We start from the raw sequence: 27,038 nt of genomic DNA on the forward strand, positions 1-27,038 counted from the left end.
TCAATGTGTGATAAGACCAGCTGTCTTCTAGTTTAGTTTTCATGATCCCACTCATGAAAAATATTGGATAATTGTACCAATTATGCAGTTTCATACAGTAACAACACTGGTGAAGAAAAACCTGCATACACTTTAAAACAACTTTAATTTGGAAACTTTAAATAGTAGTTAATTTGAAATTATAGTTGTAAGAGTTTCACAAAAAAGCCACGGGGTGGCGCTGCAGGCTAAGATTGGGCTTTAAAAATCACTAAAATACCAGGAATCGCTTGTGAGAAAACAGAACAAAAGACGCAGGCAAGAGCTTTGAAAGCACTACAGAGGGGTTTGGACAAGGATATACTGGGTCAATGTAAGATTGAGAATAGCGTGTGAAGATCCCTCTTGGGAAAAGAAAAACCAGAAGCCAGCGTTTTAAAGCCCTGGGAGATGGCTAAAGGATTGGATACAAACAATCGCTTTCCCAGCATGGAGAAGATGGAGAGAATTCACCCAAACAGGCAAGTCATGGCTTTTATATTTATGCTGGTTTGGGTTCAGGTTTGGAGTGAGCCAACAATTCGATACTCTATCATGGAGGAAACAGAAAGCGGCTCCTTTGTAGCCCATCTGGCCAAGGACCTGGGTCTGAGATCTGGGGACCTGGCAGCCAGGTCTGCACGGGTGGTGTCTGATGATTACAAGCAGCGATTGCTGCTGGATCCCGAGACTGGAGATTTGCTTCTGAGGGAGAAACTAGACCGGGAAGAGCTCTGTGCCTCTGTGGACCCCTGTGTGCTCCATTTCCAGGTGTCTCTTGAAAAGCCAGTGCAGTTTTTTCAAGGAGAATTACTGATCCAGGACATAAATGATCACTCACCAGAATTCCCAGATAGGGAAATGCTCTTGAAAATACCAGAAAACAGCCAGCCAGGCACTCTGTTCCCACTGAATTTAGCCCAGGACTTGGATGTGGGCAGCAATGGGCTTCAACAATACACAGTCAACCCCAACTCTCATTTTCATGTCCTCACTCGAAATAATAGTGAAGGCAAGAAATACCCAGAATTGGTGCAGGACAGAGCCCTGGACAGAGAGGAGCAGGCAGAGCTGAGCTTGACCCTCACAGCTCTGGATGGGGGCTCTCCACCTAGATCAGGAACAGCCATGGTTCGAATCCTGATCCTGGACATCAATGATAATGCCCCCGAATTTGTGAAGACCCCCTATGAGGTGCAGGTCCTGGAGAGCAGTCCCCCAGACTCCCTGGTCCTGACTGTCCTAGCACAGGATGCAGATACTGGCAACTTTGGGAGAGTTTCCTATGGCTTGTTCCAAGCATCAGATGAAATTCAACAGACTTTCTCAATAAACGAAATCACAGGAGAAATACGACTGAAAAGGGGATTGGATTTTGAAAAAATTAAATCTTACCATGTGAAAATCGAGGCCACAGACGGAGGAGGCCTTTCTGGGAAGGGCGCTGTGGTGATAGAGGTGGTGGATGTGAACGACAACGCCCCAGAGCTGACCATATCTTCACTGACCAGCTCAGTCCCAGAAAATGCTCCTGAGACCATAATCAGCATTTTCAGAGTTGGAGACAGGGATTCCGGAGAGAATGGAAAGGTGGTTTGTTCTATTCCAGAAACCCTGCCGTTCATCCTCAAATCTACTTTCAAGAATTTCTACACCCTGGTGACAGAGAGACCTCTTGACAGAGAGAGCAGATCTGAGTACAACATCACCATCACAGTCAGCGACATGGGCACACCCAGGCTCACAACCCAGCACACCATAACAGTGGAGGTCTCTGACGTCAACGACAATGCCCCCGCCTTCACACAAAGTTCCTACACCCTGTTTGTCCAAGAGAACAACAGCCCCGCCCTGCACATAGGCACCATCAGCGCCACAGACTCAGACTCAGGCTCCAATGCCCACATCACCTACTTGCTGCTGCCCACTCACGACTCGCAGCTGCCAATCACCTCGCTGGTCTCCATAAATGCCGAAAATGGTCAGCTGTTCGCTCTCAGGGCGCTGGACTATGAGACCCTGCAAACCTTCGAGTTCCACGTGGGCGCCACAGACCAAGGCTCGCCTGCACTCAGTAGCCAGGCGCTGGTGCGCGTGCAGGTGCTGGATGCCAACGACAATGCGCCCTTCGTGCTCTACCCGCTGCAGAACGCCTCTGCGCACTTCACAGAGCTGCTGCCCAGGGTGGCGGAGCCAGGCTATCTGGTCACCAAGGTGGTGGCGGTGGACCGCGACTCTGGCCAGAACTCCTGGCTGTCATTCCAGCTGCTGAAGGCCACGGAGCCGGGACTGTTCAGCGTGTGGGCTCATAATGGCGAGGTGCGCACCTCCAGGCTGCTGAGTGAGCGCGATGCTCCCAAGCACAGGCTGCTGCTGCTGGTCAAGGACAATGGCGATCCTCCGCGGTCTGCCAGTGTCACTCTGCATGTGCTGCTGGTGGATAGCTTCTCTCAGCCCTACCTGCCTCTGCCTGAGGTATCGCGCGACTCCTTGCAGGACAATGAGAACTTGCTCACACTCTATTTGGTCATCGCCTTGGCGTCTGTGTCTTCGCTCTTCCTCTTGTCTGTGCTGCTGTTCGTGGGGGTGAGGCTGTGCAGGAGGGCCAGGGCAGCCTCTCTGGGTGGCTGCTCTGCTCCTGAAGGACACTTTCCTGGACACCTGGTGGATGTCAGCGGAACAGGAACCTTGTCCCAGAGCCACCAGTATGAGGTGCGTCTGACTGGGGATTCTGGGACTGGTGAGTTTAAATTTCTCAATCCCATGATACCTGAGCTGTTGGTTTAGGATTCTGGGAGAGAACTTAAAGAAAATCTCCATTGCAGGGAGAGCTTTGTTTTTAGCTAAGTCATTGGTTCTCCACCTGTGGATATGGACCCCTATGGGGGTTGAACGACCCTTTCACAGGGGTTACACATCAGATATTCTGCATATCAGATATTTACATTATGAGTCATAACAGAAACATATTACAGTTATAAAGTAGCAACAAAATAATTTTATGCTCCCAGGTCCCCACATTATGAAGAAATGTATTAAAGGGTCATAGGAAGGTTGAGAACTACTGAACTAAGTGAGATAAATTCCTAAGTGTTGTACCATTGTTTTCTTTTAAGAAATGATGTTGTTTCTACGAAGTTCTCTACTAGTCTAAACCACATATATCCTTAATTGCTCTGATAGTTTCTTTTTTATTGGTATGAAAAGTACTAGGCTTTTAGTTGTACTAAGCATATTTTTCTCTGCATGTAAATGGTGATTTATCTATTGGTGATTAATACTCCCATAGCTCTAAATAACCCAAATAGTATAAAACTTTCTTTGAGTGATACTCTTAATGATCTTCTGAGGCGTTTTACTGCTCTCAAAAAAAAAAAAAAAAAAAAAAAACCTTGGATTTGTGGCACCTGCCCTTTCCGACTATTTTTGTCTTTTCAAAGGTAGATTGCTTAAAAGTACTTATGTTGTCTGGATCTTTCTGCCTGAATGGAAATCCATGTTATGCACTATCAGGCCACTGCCCTGAATAGCCAAGTCGTAAAAATGTAACGTGTATGAGCACCTTGCATGCTAGTGGTCCTGTTTATTTGGCTGCAAGTGTTCTGGAAATGATACCGTTAATGTTTGAATTCTTATTTGACAAAAGTTAAAGAGAAAATGTATAATTTCTCATCCCATTTAAAAATAAAACTGTTAAGTCACTCCTTTGCTATATTAATAAATTTATCTTTTGATAATTTTGATAATTAATCTCAGAATTCTATCTTTCTGAAAAAGGGAAACGCAGGGTTGTTGAGGGCATCACATTCATCTTTTTCTTTCTCATGCAAATAAGTCCATGTTTTAATTTGTGTGTCTTTCCTGAATGCTTCTCTCACCTTCCAAATGAGGAAATTTCTTTTGAAATTTGGCCATTCTGCTTGATTCTGTTCATTAGAAGTTTTCAGCTTTGTCACTTCGTGGTAGCTGGTGCCTTGGGTAGAGTTTATCAATCAGCAAATATTATTTTTGATCTTAAATCATTTTGTTTCACTGTTTAGTGTACCCTTCAGTTACTTTGGGTGAAACTGATGAATAATAATGAATAGTATTTTGCTTGTTAATAAAGTGGAGCAGAAACACACTTATTGATTTGTAATTATAGCTTTCTGCTGTGTTCAATAAGCCTGGTGAAGTGCTTGCTTGGTTTCTAACTCATTACATGTCTGTAGATAAGACTATGTCAAAACTCTTTGAGCTTTTGGCAGATAATGAGCAACTGAGAAGCTTTTTTATATCTCACCGTCTATTTCTAAGTCTTAACTATCAGTCTATGTGAAGTGAAGCAGTTGCAGTATTACCCAAATTCCTTCGCCACCAAAGCCACACAGCAATGAAAAAGGCAAATAGTGGCAGTTTAAGTTCTTCTTGAAATGTAGACTTTAGTTGTCATTGAACTAAGAAGAAATAAATAACCCTGAAAATTAGTGAGCCTGTTAGGAAGAAGGGTTTTGCAGGAGGAGGAGGTAAGAGAGGAGATTTGAGGTGTAAGGAAGGGCTAACCAATGTCTGAAGAGACAATGACTGGAAGTTTCTACCACTGGTGAGTCTTTGACAGTTCAGGGTATCCAGGGCAACCTCATTAGGGTCTGTAAGAAGTAGAGCCTACTTGAGCATCTCACCACCAAACTGCCACTATTTGCCTTTTTCATTGTTGTGTGGCTTTGGTGGTGAAAGGTGCTCAACGCAAGATACAGGAGAGGAAAAATGTTAAACCAACCATATGAAGACGATATATTTCTTTTAAAGGAGCATCAGTAAAGCCAAGAACTGACTTGTAAGAATTAGTCATGAAATCAAAGACAATGTTTTTAAATTCCTGGGGAAAAGTATAACTCTAACACACAGAGCCTTCAGAGTTGAAACTTCCCAGCAGAGGCTGAGAAAAATCGCTGGCTCATATGGCACTGAGAGAAACACTTTTAATGGATTAAGTAGGCAGAAGGAAACACTCCCAAATGAATTGCAGACTTGTGTCAAGAGGTAAAAAGTAGCAGGAAAGGTCACAAGTGAATATTGACCAGGTGTCGGCTCTATAAAGCAAGGACAGTGGTGTCTTAAGATAATACAGAGGCAGAGGGATAGATGTGCAGAAAAATGAAAGCAGGAAAAGCTTTAAAAATGAAGAGCTGGTCTTGGCGGCATACTCCTTCAATCTCAACAGTAAGGAAGCAGAGGCAGGTGGGTCACTGAGTTGGAGGTCAGCATGTTCTACAGAGTGAGTACCAGGCCAGCTAGGGCTCTGTAGTGAGACCCTGTCTCTAACAAATTCCTAAACCAGTTATCTAATAGTCTTGCTCCTTTTTCTTCTAATCATTAATCCATGAGCATATTTTGTATGATAATTTTAGTTTAGGCGAGCCTTTTAAGAAGTTATATAGAAGTTGTACATGTAGATTATGTAGGTGTGTATGTATATATGACTTCTCCATCATAAATTTGTGGTCATCTCAATGCTTCGTATCTAAAGGAAACAATGGAGAATTGAGAGATGGAGACTCAATCCCAAGTTAGATAGAAAGGTATTTCAAAGAAATACATAGTTCACATAACTATGGTACATATTTCTTTATTTTTGCTATTTCAGTAGGCCTTCCTTAAGGATATTTTAAGTCTATTTTTAGAAAAAAAAACAGTTTTCTATTTGAGTTTTGTGTTTTTCTCCCTTCTCTTTATTATTTCTCTCTGGAAACTTTATTTTTTGAGATTCTCATTCTATTCTCCATAGCCCTTGACTTTACGTCTTTATTTCTCCCTGCTCTGTCAGCCCATTGTCTCTATGTCATCTCAGCTTTCCCCAAGACTGTCAGCCAGCAAATACGTAGAATTATTTAAAAGTTATATTTATAAATTTTTTCCAATGATAATTTACTTCTAGCTTCATTATTTGTAACAACTAAATACTGCATGTGATCTTTATATCTACCTTGGGATTGAGTCTCCATTTCTCAATTCTCCATTGTTTCCTTTAGATATGAAGCATTGAGATGACCACAAATTTATGATGGAGAAGTCATATATACATACACACCTACATAATCTATGTGTACAACTTCTATCAGATAAATTACACCATCATGTATTGTATCTACTTTCTGGCTTTCATAGGTTTACTATGTGGAATTACTATTGTTAACCTTGGCTGCTCTCTCCTGTACTATGCTGAGAAGTCTTAGTGCAAGGAGATCAGATCCACAAGAAAGCACTTCTTTCCAATGACCTTTTTCTCATGCCATGGCTGCTGTACCTTTCTTTTCCTCCCTGCCATCTTTGCTCTCCCTCTTGTTATCTCTTATTTTCTCACTCCTCTATTTCTATCTTACTTGTACTGAAAGTTTAGAGTCAAGAAACACAATGCATTTATTTTTATTTTAATTAATCTTTGGATGTGAAAAGTTATAAGGAAAGTATTGTTGTATTTGATAATTAATGTAGAATCCTATTTGAAATTCAAAACTGAAGAAAATATAAATTCTGATCAATCATTTCTTAGATAAAGGTATTATATAAATCTATTACACGTACTGAATTATTACAAGCATGCATATGAGAACTAACGCAAACATACAAACTTGTAAAAGTAGTTAACATAACACAAATCAGCTGGGTACCAGCATCTATGAATGGGTTATACATCCAGACTTCAAAAGGACACCGCAAGAAAGAAATGGCAAAACAAATCATCTTTCTTTTTTAAAGATATATGTAAGAGAATAAAATAATGAATTACTATTTCTAACACAAGTTCATTATTTGAAATTTGACCACTGTAATAGATAAAGGAGAAAACCAGAGTGATTAATCCTCGTTGCATTGTTGATTGTCCTCAGAAAATATCCAATAATTTCCCTCCAGTGATATTTACTATATATGTATTTGTTTAATTTTTCTGAAATAGGTTTCTGACTTAGGACATTGTGACAACTCAGAAACAATGGGTAAGGGGTCATCTTTTCAGTACAGAATGCAAAGAATTTGGGAAAATATGGACCCTAATATTATGCACTTGAGTTTGTGGTGATTATACCTTTAAATGCAAAAAAATGAAACTATCATTCCAAGTACACAAGATTTGCCCTGACCTTGAGGATGGAAGGATTTAAATAGGAGAAAGGTGTTACTCAGAAATGGAAAATGTTGGCAGATCAGACTAAGTTAAAGATACTAACTTTTGTTTATCAAAGACACCATAAAAAGGTTAAAAAAGAAAGCATAGAATTAAAAAATTATTTGCAACATACATATGCAAAAATGGTATTATACTAAGAAAAAAGATTCTTCTGCAGACCAGGAAGCCACCAGACCAATGTCTCAGACAGAAAACTGTATAAAAGACCTCATCATGAGAATGCATCTGAATGGCCAATAAACATGTGAGAGTTTGTATCATTTCGTTAATTTCCAGGGAAATGCTCATTAAATGTACACTATGACATCCTACTAGAGTGGTTAAAACTGGAAAGACAGCATCAAATGTTGACAAGATTATGGAGCAACTGGAATTCTCATTAGTTGTTGGAATTACTTTTTCACGTTGCTGGGAATGAAACCCAATCCACTGAATGCACTAAGCAAACATTCTATTACTGAGCTGCATCTTTATTCCTGGCTTTTAAAGAAAGACTGTTGAGAAAATGACACACTATATATCCCACACTAGCCCTGAACTTGAGAGATATCCCATGTGTGTCTTCCCAGAGATGGGACTATAGGGGTGAGTCACCAGGGGCAGCTCAGCACAGCTAATTCTGAACACTACTTCACAGTGTGTGCGAAGGAAGAATGTATTTCCACACTTTGATGCTCAGTAAACAGCTCTGATCCATATGGTACGCATACTTTATACCTAGAATGTATGAAGGATTGTTCATTGGAGTAACATTCAAAATTCAAAGTGGTGGCACGTGCGTTTAACCACAGAACTTGGAAGGCAAAGGCAGGCAGTTCTGTGAGTTCAAATTCGGCCTAATCTATATAATGAGTTCCAGGACAGCCAGGGCTATGTAGAGAGATCCTGTCTAAAAACAAAACAAACAACAAATAAAACTCAAACCTGAAACCCACAATGATCCTTAACCGCAGTATATGCAATAACACAAATCTGGGGAATATCATAAACAATGAAAAGAGCGTACCACAGATCAGCTAGCCAAGGAGAATGACAGCGGAGAGCAATCCCACGACAGAGAGGTACCCTACTGGCACTGCTTTATAAAGTCTAAGAAAGACAAAATATCCAAGTCAGTGTGATGCCGAGGACGAGAGCAGAAGCTAATGAATGGCAGCGGGGACATTATTTATTCAGATAGGAGTTATTTATTCCTCTAGATTTATTCATCTATATTAACTTCTTGACTCTTTGCTGTCCTGTAGACTGAAGATTAGTGCCAGTTTTTGTATGTATGTAATATTTCAATGAATAGTAATTTGGGAATATTCAAATATTTCATAGATATCCATTATATGGAACCTCTGTATTAAAAACGTCTTTTGATCAATATGCCAGTTTGTTCATTTAAAAAGTTATGTTCACTGAAAATTAACACATGTGTTAAAGTTTCTGGTTGCTAATATCACAGCATGCAATGGAGGATAATTCTGTATCTGAAAGGGTGTTTAAACGTAGCAGTGCTGAAACTGAGAACAAGTGAAACACACTATTTGCAATACTAGAAAAGTACGCACGGTGGCGCTGCAGACTAACAATTTGTATAACAAGGGCTCCGAGAATGCCTAGGACGCCATTCCCCAGAATCAGAATGCCGAGTGTTCCAAGAAAGAAGGGGGCATTTACTTAAGGTCTTGGGGAAAAGACTCCTGGAAGCAATTCAGTAAGATTTAATTGGAGGTTATTTCACCAAACGTTAACTGTGTGGACTGAGACAAGATTAAGAAGCAGGAGCACCATCTGGACTACATCTGAACAATGGAGACAGCTCTAGCAAAAACAGCAGAGAAAAGGCAAGTCGTTTTTCTTACTATATTGTTGCTTTTGTGGGAGGGTGACTGTAAGACAATAAGATATTCCATGCCAGAAGAAACAGAGACTGGATACTTGGTAGCTAATCTGGCCAAAGATCTGGGTCTGAAGGTGGAGGAACTGGCCACTAGAGGGGCGAAAATCCATCACAGTGGGTACAAAGAGCTCTTGCAGCTGGATTCAGAGACCGGGAATTTGTTTCTGAAGGAAAAACCAGACCGCGAGGAGCTGTGTGGGGCGACAGAACCCTGTGTGCTGCACTTCCAGCTCATACTGGAAAACCCTGTGCAGTTCTTCCAAACTGACCTGCAGCTCACAGACATAAACGACCATTCTCCAGAGTTCCCCCACAGGGAAATGCTCCTAAAAATTCAAGAAATTGCCCAGCCAGGGACTGTGTTTCCTCTGAAGGCGGCTCAGGACCCTGACATAGGCAGCAATGCTGTTCAGAACTACACAGTCAGCGCCAACCTCCACTTCCATGTCGTTACTCACAGTCGTGCTGATGGCAGGAAATACCCAGAGCTGGTGCTGGACAGAGCCCTGGACAGGGAGGAGCAGCCTGAGCTCACTTTAACCCTCACTGCTGTGGATGGAGGGTCTCCGCCTAGGTCTGGGACCACCACAGTTCGCGTTGAGGTCTTGGACATCAATGATAACGCTCCCCAGTTTATACAGTCGCTCTATGAAGTTCAGATTCCTGAGAACAGCCCCCTTGATGCCTTAGTATTGACGGTCTCTGCCAGGGATTTAGATGCTGGGATACATGGGAACGTAGCCTACTCTCTGTTTCAAGGTGAAGTTTCTCAACCATTTGTAATAGACCAAGTTACAGGAGAAATTCGTCTTAAAAGGGTATTGGATTTTGAGGAAACTCAGTATTATAACATGGAAATTATAGCCACAGATAGTGGAGGTCTTTCAGGAAAATGCAGTGTAGCTATACAGGTGCTGGATGTGAATGACAACGCCCCTAAACTCACCATATCTTCGCTCACTAGTTCCATCCCAGAAAATGCTCCTGAGGTTGTAGTTGCTGTTTTCCTTGTTTCTGACCCAGATTCTGGGGACAATGGAAGGATGGTGTGTTCTATTCAGAACGATCTCCCATTTCTCTTAAAACCCACTTTCAAGAACTATTACACTTTAGTGACAGAGGGGCCTCTGGACAGAGAGAGCAGAGCTGAGTACAACATCACCATCACAGTCAGCGACATGGGCACACCCAGGCTCACAACCCAGCACACCATAAGGGTGCAGGTATCTGACGTCAACGACAACGCCCCCGCCTTCACACAAAGCTCCTACACCCTGTTTGTCCAAGAGAACAACAGCCCCGCCCTGCACATAGGCACCATCAGTGCCACAGACTCAGACTCAGGCTCCCATGCCCACATCACCTACTCGCTGCTGCCCACCCACGACCCACAGCTGCCCCTCTCCTCGCTCATCTCCATCAACGCCGACAACGGGCAGCTGTTCGCGCTCAGGGCGCTGGACTACGAGGCCCTGCAGACCTTCGAGTTCCACGTGGGCGCCACAGACCAAGGCTCGCCCGCGCTCAGTAGCCAGGCGCTGGTGCGCGTGCAGGTGCTGGACGCCAACGACAATGCGCCCTTCGTGCTCTACCCGCTGCAGAACGCCTCTGCGCCCTTCACAGAGCTGCTGCCCAGGGCGGCGGAGCCAGGATACCTGGTCACCAAGGTGGTGGCTGTGGATCACGACTCTGGTCAGAATGCCTGGCTGTCATTCCAGCTGCTCAAGGCTACAGAGCCAGGATTGTTCAGCGTGTGGGCTCACAATGGCGAGGTGCGCACCTCCAGGCTGCTGAGTGAGCGCGATGCTCCCAAGCACAGGCTGCTTCTGCTGGTCAAGGACAATGGCGATCCTCCGCGGTCTGCCAGTGTCACTTTGCAAGTGCTGGTGGTTGATGGCTTCTCCCAGCCCTACCTGCCTCTGCCAGAGGTGGCTCGCGGCCCCGCACAGGATAATAACGACTTACTCACACTCTATTTGGTCATTGCCTTGGCATCTGTGTCTTCGCTCTTCCTCTTGTTGGTGCTGCTGTTTGTGGGGGTGAGGCTGTGCAGGAGGGCCAGGGCGACCTCGCTGAGTGGCTGCTCTGTGCCTGAGGGACACTTTCCTGGACACATGGTTGATGTCAGCGGCATGGGGACCCTGTCCCAGGATTATCAATATGAGGTATGTCTGGCTGGAGACTCTGGGACCACAGATTTCAAATTCTTCAACCCCATTATTCCCAATGGTCTGTTTCAGAACCCCTAGCTCACGTTCAGTATCCGAGAGACCTAGGGTTCTATAACCGAATCAGAATTTGTTGCTTGGCTGTTGATATTTTCTTTTGCGTTCAGTAATCTTTGAGACAATATGTTTCTATGTTGATTTTATTCCTTCTTTTAAACGGAATATTTTTTTCTTTTGTGAGCCTTTATGCATTGTTTTCCTTCACTAACTTGGGAGGGGATATATGACTCTCTTGTGTTTCTCTCATCATTTCAGATAGTTTTCTTAGGAACTCATTTCCTCCTCTTCATTGTAGCCAGCATGGATTTCTGCGACACCCATTTCAAAGGGTGTCTTGTTGATGCTGTGCGTATAATGTGCTGTATTTCGTTCATTTTGACTTTCACTTCACTCCAGCTTGGTAAATTTTCAGTGTTCAGCACCCATTGTGACATTTTCAGAGGTGCACACACCACACCTTGATACCATTCACTTATCACATTCTTTAATCCTCTGTTTTCCTCCCCATGACAATCTTAAGTGCCCCATTTTGGTTTCACGTACTTCTTGTCTTTTAGAGGGTGACCACTTAGCTTAAAAGATCTGTAGCTCCATGTCTTTCAAAATGACATTTTCGTTCTTGATGCCTGAACAAAGTAACTCCATCGTGCATGTATGTGTTTCCCTCACCCATACTTCTGCACACACAGCGTTGTGTACAGCCAGTGAAGGGCGAGCATGAGATAATGTCACCTGTCATAGTTTTCCATGCTTCGTACATAGATGAAAGGAGTGTGTTGTTCAATTTGCCATCTTTACTGACAATCACAGTTACTATTTCAAGACTTTATTTGCTTAAATACAAGCCAAAATGGCTTCTAAAATGTACCAAATAACGTTGCTTGACCTAAGCCATTGCTAGTGGCTGAGTGTGCTTTCACCTTGTATGAGAAGACATTTAGTGAGCCATGGTGCTTGGATGATGAGCTGATTTGTAAATGCTGTATAAACATGAGTGCCCATTAAACTTTCCACAAACTATGCAGATGAGTGGCTTTTACGTGTTTTTAGTCTTTTTATCACTAATACTTACTTGTCATAAATAGGGTGACTCGGGGGAACTATCTCCATTGCGTCCTATCAATGGGTTCTTCCCTTCTATTTCCATCTGTTATGATGTAGGATTGTTGGGAATGAAATCTATCTTCCAATCCACACCAGTATCCTTCCTACAACATTTTAACTGAAGAGTGTACAAATATAGGAATTTATAATAGGAAAGAAACCATACCACTGGGAAGTTTAGTTTTTTTCTAAAACTAAAAAGGACACGTGGAAGCAACCAAAACCCAGAATATGGCTATTTTGAGTGAAAAAAAAATTTATAAAGTTTCACATAACCGACCATTTTTCCTGGCCAAATGTATTTAAAAATTACTTTTACTGTATTATCATCCAGGTATATCTATATCTAACATTCAAGTGTTTTGTCTACAAGAAAAATAATAGAACTTATCTCTGGAGGGTCAGGAATGGACACATATATGCATGATGGAGTTACTTTATTCAGGCATCAAGAATGAAAATATCATTTTGGGAGACATGGAGCTGCAGATCATTTAAGCTAAATGGTCGCCCTCTAAAAGACAAGAAGTACATGAGAGCAAAGAGGAGGATTTAAGAGTGTGGGAAAAATATCGATATATTCTTAATCACTAATAAGTGCAGTTGTATCATTATAACCCCACTTCAAGGCTTGCACGAGTTGGGGAATCACTTTCCAAGAAGGAAGCTCTCTAGCATAAAAAATTTATGTAAACAAGCATTGTGGTATGAATTCTGAATAATTGGGAAAACACCTTTCTGTTAAGCCTAAATATTTTGTATGAAAATTTTTGTTGGATTTTTATTCTTTCATACATATCTTTAATTTCTTGGGAATTATGCAATTCATATGACAATTATTTTTAAGAGGTATTATTATTATATAGAGTGTATAATATCACACTAAAGGGGGAAGGGCTCTATGCTGATAATCTATCTACAACCTGAAGACAAAGAATAAGATACTATCAGTAGGGATGCACATGTGTGTGAGTGTGTGTGTGTCTGAGTGTGCCTGCATTTGTGTGCATCCAAAGCCTGGGGCCCATGTTGTACAAGGTGTGCCTTCAATCACTGATCTGCACCCCCAGCCCCAGATCCTATTAATAATTTAATCTGTTGATGGACTATATTAATACGCAGAAAATTTTCCAAGCTGATGAGCTAACCTGGGCTGAATTTGAAGACATAAAACAACCAGTCTTGGTTCAAAGTTATTTTTTATTTCTGGCTAAAATCATTTAGCTGTTTATTTGAATTGATTTCCCAAGCTACAGCTATCACTTATATATGAGAGATGTTATTACTCATTTCTCTGGGTAGCCTAGGCTGGCTTCCAACTCTGCTAACTGTTGCGTTGCACTTTGGGGGCATTTTTCAAACTGCAAATCTGATATCAGCAAAAGAGATGACTTTGTCTATCAATTCTCTAGTATTAAGGTTACTACCGTTTATGTATAGGCTGGTATTACTGATATTTCAGTGTTTGAAGACGAAACAAAATTAAACAAAAATTGAGTTCTCTTGCAGCTAAATAACTTCAGTAGACAACAAATAGTCTCAAAGAGCTCTTCTGGGTTTACTTAGAGTTGAACTTGTAGTGCATCACACAATGTCTCATTCAAAGCTGGTGCTCAATTTGCTGTCACTGGATAATAAACTTGCAACCATTAGGAAATCAATTAATTTTCTGAGGACTTAATGATTTATCTTATATCTACACACACCTTTAATCCAAGCACTCGGGAGGCAGAGGCAGGAGAGTCTCTGTGAGTTCAAGGCAGGCCTGGTCTACAAGAACTCGTTCCAGGACAGCTAGGACTGTTACACAGAGAAACCCTGTCTCAAAAAAAGAACAATTCATATTTAGAAAAGGGGACAGCAATTTAATTTTGTCAGAATAACACCAATCTCTATGGAGCCAGTTCTCCAAAAACTCAGAGAACTGTAAAATAATGCATTAATCTCTAATTCCAAATTGAGCTTATTAATGTCTTTGATTTTAGGGATGGGGACAGATTAAAAACAAGATTTTTTTTTCTATCCAATTAACTCTCAGAAAACTCTTTTCAGATTCCTAGATCTCTAATCCGTGCTTCTGTTGCCTTCTGGTTACTATTGACAGCACCAAAATTGAAAATTTCAAGATCAAGATTCAGTCACTCATTTTCAAAACATAATTTCATGGGTAGATACCATCCCTCATTTTTTCTTTAAAGACATCAAATCAGAAAAAACACTTCTTGAAAATCCACTGTCCAATTTTAATGCAAAACAATAATAGTTTGGTTAATCATATCCTTAAGAATGAAAACATTTTTCTACTGCTCTTCCATCACTCAATACTGTTGATTATATGTGTGGTGTCACCAGCTTCTCAGTTATTCTATATAAATCCCTTTTCCTTCCACACTTGATTTCCCCCAGTTTTATTAGAAAAGAGATGTCTCATTTTATTTTAGATTATTTCATTTATTCATCAGGTTCTGACATTTGCTATTCCAGAGCCCAAGAGTCATGTAATACATGGCAGTTTCTATAGCCCTCCTCTCCCTTTACAATTCCACTTGGCATATTTTATACCAACCAGCACTTACCTCCTGATGTAGGTCGGTCTTCTGTCAATGTGTTAATTTCATTGGTTAATAAAGAAACTGCCTGGGCCTTTGACAGGACAGAAAATTAGGTAGGTGAAGAAAACAGAACAGGATTCTGGGAGAAAGAAGCCGAGTCAGGCAGTCGCCTTGATTCTCCGACCTGAGACAGATGTAGGCTAGAATCCTTCCCGGTAAGCCACCACCTCGTGGTGCTACACAGATTATTAGAAATGGATTAATCAAGATGTGAGAATTAGCTAGTAAGAGGCTAGAGCTAATGGGCCAAGCAGTGTTTAAAAGAATACAGTTTCTGTGTAATTATTTCGGGTGTAAAGCTAGCCGGGTGGTGGGACGCAGCCCACAGTTCCATCTACAACCTCCCAATGGTCATCTTCTGCTTTTGATTTGGACAAATCAAATCTCTTTCATCTGCAGTCTTTCCATGTGGTTATGGATCTCTATGTCCTAGGGGAGAGAACAGACACTGAGCCTGTCTAGTCGTCTTTCCATGGCCTTAGTCATCCTCGGAGATGATGCTTTATCAGCTCCTTACCTTCTTTTGGAAGCTCCTTCATGTTGTTCTGGCTTCACACTGACCACACTAATAGTCTTTAAAATAGAGACTGGAGTCTCATAGTCATTTGCACTCAGATTTCAAGGGATCCAAGTTTTAAATAAGGGGGTCGGCTCAACTTTGTCACACATGGGTAGAAGTTCTGTTTTATTGTTGTAGTTGTGTGTGAGTGAGACCCAACCTGCCCCAGGGCTTATAATTCTGCATTTTCTCTAAGAAGAAATGGCCTCAGAAAATGTCACCTTCCTCCTAGATGTTATTGTGTCCTTTAAGGTGCTAGAATGAGATCCTGTGAAAATATTTTTTAACTTAATTGATGAGCAAAAGTCACATGGAGAGCCAGGTGGGATGACCTTTAATCTCAATACTGAGGAGGCAGATGCACGTGGATATTTGTGAGCTAGATGCTTTCCTAGTCTATGTAATGGGTTTCAGGAAGCCAGAGCTACACAGCGAAATCTTGTCTTGGAATGAAACTAAGCAAAGCAATGCAAACCAAAACAAAGCAACAACAACAACAAACACACACACACACACACACACACACACACACACACACACACACACGGAAAACTCACAGCAGCAATCTAGGCATTAAGTGTGCAAATTTGATAATGCTCTGCAGCAGTAAGCGACCATCCAAAATTCCTGTTCTGAATGAGCGGTTGCTATATTTATGTTCTCGTGAAAACACACTATTAACTTGATACTTCAAATGTGGGCCCCTTCTCATAAAACCATATATCAAATATTACTGTTGGAAAAAATGAAGATCAGATCAGAAACTACTAAAAAAACTCATTTATGGGAGTCAACTGTGACAAAACCAGGCAAATATAACAACAGGAAAGAAAGTTATGTACCCATGCTTCTTTCCAGAACTGATTTGGAAAGCTTCAACAAAATACTGGCAAACCAACACCAACACCAAATGAGATTATATCCTGTATTTGCAAAGGATTGACAAAGGAACATACTGGCTTGACACAACAATAACACTGAAATAGGCTTTGTGGGCAAAAGGACACAATTTTCTCAATGCACAGAACATTTTAGAAAATTAATAATTGGAAAATAAAACATCTATATAGCTATAGATGGAGTAACCTCACATCCTAATAATCTACAAAAATGCAAACACTGATAAACAAATTCAGAAAGTGTGTAGAAGGCAAGATCATTGCCTTAAAATAAACTATTTCTGCATATTAGCACCAGACAAACCAGGAATGAAGAAGTCTCTTGGACTCAGAAGGAACAAGATACTTAGAGAGGAAGCAGACAAGGGTGTAGATGAACTTCATACCACATGGCAGTTGACACTGCAGTAAAGCACAGAAGGCCTCTGTAAGGAGGAAGGGCACATGGATTGAAGACGCCATGATGTAAAGTTACCCTCAAACTAGAATATAACTTAATGGAATTCTTACCCAAATGCCAGTTTCTTTTTTCTCAGAAGTTGCTAAGTGTCTCTAAATTTTTCACATGAAAATGAAAGGAGTCCTGTTACAGCCAAAAAATATCAAAGGAAGAACAAATTTAAGGAAATGTTATAAATTAGAAATCAAATCTTTGGATGATTTTATGTCTTAAGTACATAAATACTATTTTCTATTTGAATACAGAAAATACATTTTTTTTTAGTTTTAGATTACATCAAAACTTATGGGACCAAACTACTTCAAATTCTTTAGAATTGCAAGGTTAGACAATGTCAAATTTTAGTGTGCTTTCAGTGTTGTGCACTGTTTGGTTTGTAGTTATTGCTCTCAGGTGATCAGCTGATGAATTAGATCTATGCGCCTGTATCTGTGCCTTTGAGCATTTCAAAAGTGAATTCCCTCTATAATAATTTATACTAATCACACATAGACTTCTGGAATTAACCATGCAGCTCTTCTTTTTTATCATTGTAAGAAAGTACTTTTAGAAATGTGATTTTGTGTTTTGCTTACCTGATCATTCACAACTTAAACATATGAGTACGAAGACTGGCTGTCTTCTGGTTTGTGTTCATTATTCCTCTCATGCACAGTGGTGGACAGCCTTACAAATTATGCAGTTTAAGGAAAAAGCAATGTTGGCAAAGGAAAGAGAACATATACACTTTCAACGTGGCATTAATTTGGGGAGTAAAATAAGTGTTGTGAATTACAACTAGAATTGTTTCAGTTTCCTCAAGAAGACACAGGGTGGCGCTGCAGGCTAAGCTTGTGATTAAAAAGCACTAAAATACCAGGAATCGCTTGTGGGAAAACAGAACAATAGAAGCAGGCAAGAGCTTTGCATGCACTACGGAGCTATGAAGGGGTATGGACAAGAATATACTGAATTACTGTAAGATTAACAGCAACGCTGTGAAGATCCCTCCTAAAAGGAAACCAGAAACCAGCGTTTCAAAGCCCTGGGAGATGGCTAAAGGATTGGATACAAACAATCGCTTTCCCAGCATGGAGAAGATGGAGAGAATTCGCCCAAACAGGCAAGTCATGGCTTTTATATTTATGCTGGTTTGGGTTCAGGTTTGGAGTGAGTCAACAACTCGATACTCTATCATGGAGGAAACAGAAAGCAGCTCCTTTGTAGCCCATCTGGCCAAGGACCTGGGTCTGAGATCTGGGGACCTGGCAGCCAGGTCTGCACGGGTGGTGTCTGATGATTACAAGCAGCGATTGCTGCTGGATCCCGAGACTGGAGATTTGCTTCTGAGGGAGAAACTAGACCGGGAAGAGCTGTGTGTCTCTGTGGACCCCTGTGTGCTGCATTTCCAGGTGTCTCTTGAAAAGCCAATGCAGTATTTTCAAGGAGAATTACTGATCCAGGACATAAATGACCACTCACCAGAATTCCCAGATAGGGAAATGCTCTTGAAAATACCAGAAAACAGCCAGCCAGGCTCACGGTTTTCATTAAAATTAGCCCAGGACTTGGATGTGGGCAGCAATGGGCTTCAACAATACACAGTCAACCCCAACTCTCATTTTCATGTCCTCACTCGAAATAATAGTGGAGGCAAGAAATACCCAGAATTGGTGCAGGACAGAGCCCTGGACAGAGAGGAGCAGGCAGAGCTGAGCTTGACCCTCACAGCTCTGGATGGGGGCTCTCCACCTAGATCAGGAACAGCTATGGTTCGAATCCTGATCCTGGACATCAATGACAATGCCCCCGAATTTGTGAAGACCCCCTATGAGGTGCAGGTCCTGGAGAGCAGTCCCCCAGACTCCCCGGTCCTGACTGTCCTAGCACAGGATGCAGATACTGGCAACTTTGGGAGAGTTTCCTATGGCTTGTTCCAAGCATCAGATGAAGTTCAACAAACTTTCTCAATCAACGAAATCACGGGAGAAATACGACTGAAAAAGGGATTGGACTTTGAAAAAATTAAATCTTATCATGTGGAAATCGAGGCCACAGACGGAGGAGGCCTTTCTGGGAAGGGCGCTGTGGTGATAGAGGTGGTGGATGTGAACGACAACGCCCCAGAGCTGACCATATCTTCACTGACCAGCTCAGTCCCAGAAAATGCTCCTGAGACGGTAATCAGCATTTTCAGAGTTGGAGACAGGGATTCCGGAGAGAATGGAAAGGTGGTTTGTTCTATTCCAGAAACCCTGCCGTTCATCCTCAAATCTACTTTCAAGAATTTCTACACCCTGGTGACAGAGAGACCTCTGGACAGAGAGAGCAGATCTGAGTACAACATCACCATCACAGTCACCGACATGGGCACACCCAGGCTCACAACCCAGCACACCATAACAGTGGAGGTCTCTGACGTCAACGACAATGCCCCCGCCTTCACACAAAGTTTCTACACCCTGTTTGTCCAAGAGAACAACAGCCCCGCCCTGTACATAGGCACCATCAGCGCCACAGACTCAGACTCAGGCTCCAATGCCCACATCACCTACTCGCTGCTGCCCACCCACGACCCACAGCTGCCCCTCTCCTCGCTCATCTCCATCAATGCCAACAACGGGCAGCTGTTCGCGCTTAGGGCGCTGGACTACGAGGCCCTGCAGACCTTCGAGTTCCACGTGGGTGCTACAGATCAAGGTTTCCCCGCGCTTAGCAGCCAGGCGCTGGTGCGCGTGCTGGTGCTGGACGCCAACGACAATGCGCCCTTCGTGCTCTACCCGCTGCAGAACGCCTCTGCGCCCTTCACAGAGCTGTTGCCCAGGGCGGCGGAGCCAGGCTACTTGGTCACCAAGGTGGTGGCTGTGGATCGCGATTCTGGCCAGAACGCCTGGCTATCGTTCCAGCTGCTCAAGGCCACGGAACCCGGACTGTTCAGCGTGTGGGCTCACAATGGCGAGGTGCGCACCTCCAGGCTGCTGAGTGAGCGCGATGCGCCCAAGCACAGGCTACTGCTGCTGGTCAAGGACAATGGCGATCCTCCTCGGTCAGCCAGTGTCACTCTGCAGGTGCTGCTGGTGGATGGCTTCTCTCAGCCCTTCCTGCCTCTACCGGAGGTGGCGCTCGACCCCACAGGTGAAGAAGATGCGCTCACGCTGTACCTGGTCATTGCCTTGGCATCTGTGTCTTCGCTCTTCCTCTTGTCTGTGGTGCTGTTTGTGGTGGTGAGGCTGTGCAGGAGGGCCAGGGCGACCTCCGTGGGTGGCTGCTCGTTGTCTGAAGGACACTTTCCTGGTCACCTGGTGGATGTCAGTGGTGATGGGACCCTGTCCCAGAGCTATCAGTATGAAGTGTGTCTGAGGGGAGACTCGGGGACTGGTGAGTTCAAGTTCCTCAAACCCATGGTCTCCAACCTGTTGCTTCAAGATGCGGGGAGAGAAATTAAGGAAACTCCCCACTGCAGGGATAGCTTTGTTTTCAGTTAAGTATTCAAAGTGGTTCCCTGTATCTTCAGAATTAACATGCATTCTTTTATATAGATAAGTGTAAAGTGTACCATTTTTTCAAACTACTGCATGTGTGCATATGTCCAGCTGCTCCAACTTTTCCTGTAGGTATTGTTCATAGTTAGACTGCCATTATAGCATATGCGTCGTATGAATTTTCCTCGTTTTTATATGCCTTTGGCGACTAATATTCTCATAACTACAAAAAACTCTAGTAGCATAAAATCGAATTATTTTCCTCCTTACTACTAATAAGAAAATCTGAACTTCTGTATAACTGTGTCACTGCTTTTTCCATATAACTTTATCTTTTTTAAGGTTAGAATGCTTAGTTTTTATTTGACCTTAGCCTACTTCTGTCTGCCAAATTCATGTCAAGATGCCCTTCATTAGAACTTTAATACGTTCAGTTGTGACACTTGTGAGCAACAGAAATGGTGACGCTTGTTTCACTTATGTGCCTGCAAGTGTTTCAAATATTGCAAGATTCAAATTTTACATTAATTGCAGTTTAGTGAAAATTAAAGAGGAAATGTCTTATAATTTGTTATTCCCTTCATGAAGTAAATTGCTAATCCGTTGCTAAGCATAACCTTTTTAAAAAGCAATATCCAAATCTGACCTATTTCCTGACTTCCTCCAAAGTGTTCAGAGTGGCGAGGGATCAAATTTCTGCTTTTCTACCCACCCTTTGGGGAGAAGCTGTAGCAAATGATGCTATGTCTTGGCTTTTCCTGCAGCCTGTCCTACCTTCCAATAGAAGAAATTTCTCCTGGACTCTGACAGTGTTGTCTAGTTCTTGTTGTTGCAATTTCACATTTTTGCTTTATGTCATTTGGTAGTTATAGATTTTAGATCAAGAGTAGAATTTTGGGATTTACCTTTCTTTGATATGTAATATATGATTTCAGCTGTTTTTAGCATAAATTTTCAATCAAATCAAGCTGAGTTCCTAAAAAGTAAGTATTGTTTTGCTCTTGATTGAACAGCAGTGTATTTATTGAATTATGACTGTTTATGTTATGTTCAGTAGTAAGCACATTGTGTGATTCTGCCTATCTATATTAATCCCACCACTCAGGAGATAGAACTTGGCAAGATCTGTTTAAGTTTAAGGCTAGTCTGGTCTTCAAAAGTGAGTTCCAGGCCAGCCAGTGCTATGTTGTGAGACCCTATGCTACCTTACTCCACAGAAGCCAATGTTGGAATCTTTAAGTTGTGCTTTGTTTGGAGAGCTGGCAATCTGAGAAGGCAGCAAGTCAATGCCCTAACAACTGCCTTATGTCTCTCTGCTATGCAGCAGATTGTACAGGAGGGGAAGGTGAGGGTGAGGCAGCCAGAGATTCTGAATTTAGTCTTATCCCTCTGGGCAGGTGCTCATTTTGTGAATATGCACAGTTGACTATGCATCCTGACCAAGCTATTCATAATACCTGAGAACAACAGACTCCTTTCCACAACATGGGGTATAAGTAATGTCTTTATCCAGACTGAATATGGAAGTGCTCCTATTTGTCTTCTCTGTCACTTGGAGGTTGCATGTATGATGTGGTGATATCAAGCAATTACAAAAGCAGGTTAAAGGTCAGAAACCATTGCTGTCCATCCACAGAGAACACGTTGTATGATTCAAACCGAGAGGGCTTAGGCTTTGGAGAATAAATCCCTCGGGGATGAGATGATGAGTCCTATTGTCTGTTTTGCTCCCAAAGACATTGGCTGAGTCTGAGAAAACAATAGGTTGGTTGTCACAGAGACAGAACAAATTAGCAAACATCAGTAGAATGGAGATTCCAGCTGAAGGCCAGTTACATCTCCTGGGACACTTAGTCAGGGGAGAAATGCATAGTTAAAAACTAATGACCTGGAAGCAGAGGCATGAGGATCTCTGAGAGTTCAAGATTGCAGAATGATGCTTTTCTTGCTATGTAATAATTAGAGTTTGGGGCTTGCCTCATTAAGAAGATGTGGAGAATACAATTTCTCACCTGGAAGTAAGGTATTGTTTGTTGCTTATTAGGCCTGAAAATGACCTTCTGTTTGTACCATCCTTCTCTCCTACAAAATCTTGAGAGCTGTATTCTGTCCAAGGTTTTGCTGTTAATTTTGGTAAAACAATTGGTTAAAAACTTTCCCACTGTCCCTGGCCTTGACATAGTGTGTTTGAGCTTTTAAACCACACATATGGGGCTGGAGAGATGGCTTAGAAGTTAAGAGCGCTGACTGCCCTTCCAGAGGTCCTGAGTTCAATTCCCAGCAACCACATGGTGGCTCACAGCCATCTGTAATGAGATCTGGTGCCCTCTTCTGGCCAACAAGCATACATACAGACAGAACACTGTATACATAATAAATAAAAAAAAATAGTTTAAACCACACATATGATCATTTCACTTTTTAAGTTGATTAGCCAGGGCTCTACCAAGCAAATCTCAGAAGAATTTCTCCAGGGGGAAATAATAGCACCTTAATCCTACGTTAAGTTTTCACATAGCCATCCAGTCTTGAGGAGAAAGATTCAATGCAATCCCCCACCACGGGGTGGTGAAAGACATAGCACATATGACTTAGAAGGCACAGATCTTAAACTGAAAGGATAATATTAAAACAAATCAACTTTAATTAATTAAGTTAAATTAATGAACAGTGACATAGAGTTAGTTCCGTGGCAGAAAGGTGCCTGCTACCACCAAGTCTGACAATCTGAGTTTGGTCTCTGGAATCCACAGGTGGAAGGAGAGAACTGGCTTGTGAAAGTTATCCTCTGGCTTGTATACACAGTGTGCGTGCAAAGGCTCCCAGTTCAAAAATTGATAAACAACCATTCAAGATGTTTTTACAAAATCCAGTCTAGACAAATGAAAGTCAAAGCACACCTTAGGGGATCATAGGAAAGTTGTGCAGCATCAAAATCAAACAGAAAAGCCAAAAATCTTTTAGCAACCATAAAAAAGATGCATAATTTTAAAGAAACATCAGTAAAATGGAGTGAAGACTTCTGAATGTGATTCCATCAACAAATAAATCATATTTTCAACATCTCCAAGGAAAATTACTAGGATGCTAGAATTCTATTACCAGCAAACAACCTTCCAAAAGGTTTTCAGACAACAAAAATTAACCAAGTCTACATAAACACTGAAGGAACTACAAAAGCAAGAGGGGACCCTCTGGAATGTATTGTAAGATCGCAGGAAGAAATCAAAATGATGGAAAATAAATACTGTCTGAGTGCTATGTCTCCAAAAATAATAGTTCTGTAAGGGATTCAAAAATACATATAAAATGCATGAAATCCAGCATTTAGAATTCTTAAATGAATCAAGAGAAAAGATAAGACAGCACCTTGCAATCCTAAAGGCCTCTTCAAAAATGATAGCGGCAGAGGTGGTGCACACCTCTAATCCCAGCACTTGAAAGACAGAGCCAGAGGCAGGGGGATCTCCGTAAGTTTGAGGCCATTCTGATCTCCGTAGTGAGTTCCAGGACAATCAAGCCTACATAATCAATGACTCAAAAAAAAAAAAAACTGTAAAGTTAATGTTCTAAACAACTTTGTGCCGATAAAGTGGAAAACTTATAAATCACTATTTAAACTTTGGGTTTTCAACTGAAGAAAAAAATAGAAAACCAAAAAATGTTTAACTAGCTTTAAAATAGTTTCAAAATGTAAAATACCTAAAAAGAAAAATCATGCCATACCACTCTCGCACAGAAGAGTACGCGGCATTTTACATCTACTCACACAGTGGTCACCAGCTAAAGGATTCAGCAGCTGAAAAGCTAGTTCGCCCCCAAGCAATTTATAAACTAATAAAATTTCAAACATTTCAGGTATTTACTTCATATACATTTCATGTAGAATACAAACAGAATAATTTTTATTTTTTATTTATTTTTTTATTTTTGTTTTGTTTTTCGAGACAAGGTTTCTCTGTAATTTGGGAATATGTCCTGGAACTAGCTCTTGTAGACCAGGCTGGACTGGAACTCACAGAGATCTGCTTGCCTCTGCCTCTCGAGTGCTGGTATTAAAGGCATGAACCACCACTGCTTGGAAATTTTTTGATTTTTAAATAACAAGAACAGATAATGTTGATAACTCAAATCTATATTCTCTTCTGCAAAATATCCTATGAAGAAAATGAAAAGTCAAACTATAGATTGGAGACATTTGTCTAAAGGACATATTGCAGAAAGGATGGCTGTGTACAATATATGGGATTTTAAAAACTCAGCAACAACAAAAAAATCTGGCACATAAAACACTCAAAGATACATTAGCAAATAAGACACATGGTTGATCAGTAAGAGTGTGAAAAATTGTTAAAAACAAATTGCATATATTTCAAGAAATGCTAATTCAAATAATATTGAGGCACCACATCATGACCATTAGAATATTCAAATTGCAGAACACCAACATCCTTAAATGTTGAGGAGGGTGTGGAGCACCGGGAACTCTGATTCTTAGATCATAAGAATTACAACTGCTGCAGCCACTTTGTAAAACATTTGGGTAGTTTTTCAACATTGATTTTACTCTTACTATGTCATCCAGCAATCATGATCCATAGTATTCATGCAAAGGAACAGAAAACGAATCCACACAAAAATTTGGACATGGGTGCTTCTATAAACTTCATTCCTAAATATCAAAACCTAAAGTAACTGATATTCCTGGGTTGGTCAATGGACAAATGCGTTGTGGTAGAATCAGAAAATGAGGTTTAACATAAAAAGAGCTATAAACTCATGACAAGGCATTGCAAAACCATAGGTGCATGCAGTGAGTGAAGTAAACCAAGCTGAAGATGCCATAATCTTTGGTTCTTACATGACATTTTGGAAAAGGTAATAGTTGTAGTGACAGTAAAAATGACAGCGATTTCCTAATTTCAGGAGAGGCAGGAAGAAATACGTAGATTTAAAGGTTTTGGGGGCCAAGAAACTACTCTGTTTGATAATCTAAAAGTATGACACACTATGACAAGCTGTACAAATCTATAAACTATACAACATCAAAAAGAAAACCTAGTCAGCAATTTGGGCTTGGTGACAAAGGTGTGCAAATAGAAGTTGGAGAAATTGCTCAGAGGATGAGAGCACTTGCTATTCTTCCAAAGGACTGAGTTCAGCTCCTAATACCTACAGTAGACAGTCTGCTAAAAAAAAAATCCAGTACCCTCTTGTGACATCCTCAGGCACCTCCACATGATCAGCATACACTCACATAGGTGTACACATGAATAAAATAAAAGTAATTTCTTTTTTTAAAAAAATGTGTTATCAAGCTGGATGTGGTGGTGCCCACCTTTAATCCCAGCATTTGGGAGGCAGAAGCAGGAAGATCTCCATGAGTTTAGAGGCCATCCTGGTCTATATAATAAGTTTCATTACAGACAGAGCTGCGTAGTGAAACCCTGCCTCAGAAAACAAAACAAACAAAAGATGTGATAGATGGGTGTAGTGGTGGAGTCCTTTAATTTCCAGCACTTGAGAGACATAGTTAGCAGGATCTTTGAATTTCAGGTCAGACAGGACTACAGAGTGAGTTCCAGGACAGTCAGAGCTACACAGAAAAACCCTATCTCAAAAGACAAATAAGCAACAAAATACATTAATATAAGCTTATGAAAGATAATAAATGTACAACTTGTATTAATTATGTGGAAGGCTATGTGTATTTTTGACCAGGAGCATATGGAAAATTTATGTAGCTTTCAATAATTTTCTCATGCATATAACTTCATAGCTCTAAGTGCCTACATAAAGAACTTGGAGAAATCTCACATTGACTACTTAACAGCACACCTGAAAACTCTACAATAAAAAGAAACTCACCCAGGAAGAACAGATGCCAGGAAATAATCAAATTGAAGGCTGAAATCAATAAAAGAGAAACAAAGAAAGCAATACAAAGAATCAGTGAGGTAAAGAGTTGGTTCTTTGAGAAAAATCAACAAGATGGACAAACTTTTATCCAAACTGACCAAAAGGAAAAGAGAGAACATGCAAATAAACAAAATCAAAAATGAAAAGTGGACACAACAACAGACACCAAGGAAATCAAGAGAATCATCAGGTCATACTTCAAAACCTTGTACTCCAAAAAAAATTGGAAAATTTAATGGAAATGGACAATTTTCTGGATAGGCACCATAAACCAAAATTAAATCAATAACAGATAAACAATATAAATAAACCCATAACCCTTAAGAAAATAGAAGCAGCCATCAAAACTCCTCCAAACCAAAAAAAGCCCAGGGCCAGATGGTTTCAGCAAAGAATTCTACCAGAGTTTCAAAAAAGAGCTAATACCAATACTCCTTAAATTGTTTCACACATTAGAAACAGAAGGGACATTGCCAAATTCTTTTTATAAGGTGACAATTAACCTGGTACCCAAGCCAAATGAAGATGCAACTAAGAAAGATAATTACAGACCTATCTCCCTCATGAACATTGATGCAAAGATACTCTGTATAATACTGGCAAACTGAATCAAAAGACATATCAGAAAAATCATCCACCATGATCAAGTACGCATGATCTCAGAGATGCAGGGATGGTTCAACACATAAAAATCCATCAACCTAATCCACCATATTAACAAA

General features: G+C 41.2%; 2 protein-coding genes across 2 annotated transcripts; both read left to right on the top strand.

Annotated features, from left to right (window-relative positions):
* The first annotated feature begins 311 nt into the window (after positions 1-311).
* LOC119814458 (protocadherin beta-4-like) lies at positions 312-12,322 on the top strand. The gene is made up of 2 exons (XM_038330204.1): positions 312-1,476; positions 9,986-12,322. Exons 1-2 carry the CDS (start codon positions 430-432, stop codon positions 11,321-11,323), a joined length of 2,385 nt encoding a protein of 794 aa, XP_038186132.1. The 5' UTR covers positions 312-429; the 3' UTR covers positions 11,324-12,322.
* A 5,621-nt stretch (positions 12,323-17,943) lies between these two features.
* On the top strand, positions 17,944-20,400 carry LOC119814457 (protocadherin beta-4-like). Its single transcript, XM_038330203.1, has one exon. The coding sequence runs from the start codon at positions 17,968-17,970 to the stop codon at positions 20,398-20,400; it is 2,433 nt and encodes an 810-aa protein (XP_038186131.1). The 5' UTR covers positions 17,944-17,967.
* The last annotated feature ends 6,638 nt before the right edge of the window (positions 20,401-27,038 follow it).

The sequence above is a fragment of the Arvicola amphibius genome, chromosome 5 (assembly GCF_903992535.2).
Source record: "Arvicola amphibius chromosome 5, mArvAmp1.2, whole genome shotgun sequence".
In the NCBI taxonomy this organism is placed as follows: domain Eukaryota; kingdom Metazoa; phylum Chordata; class Mammalia; order Rodentia; family Cricetidae; genus Arvicola; species Arvicola amphibius.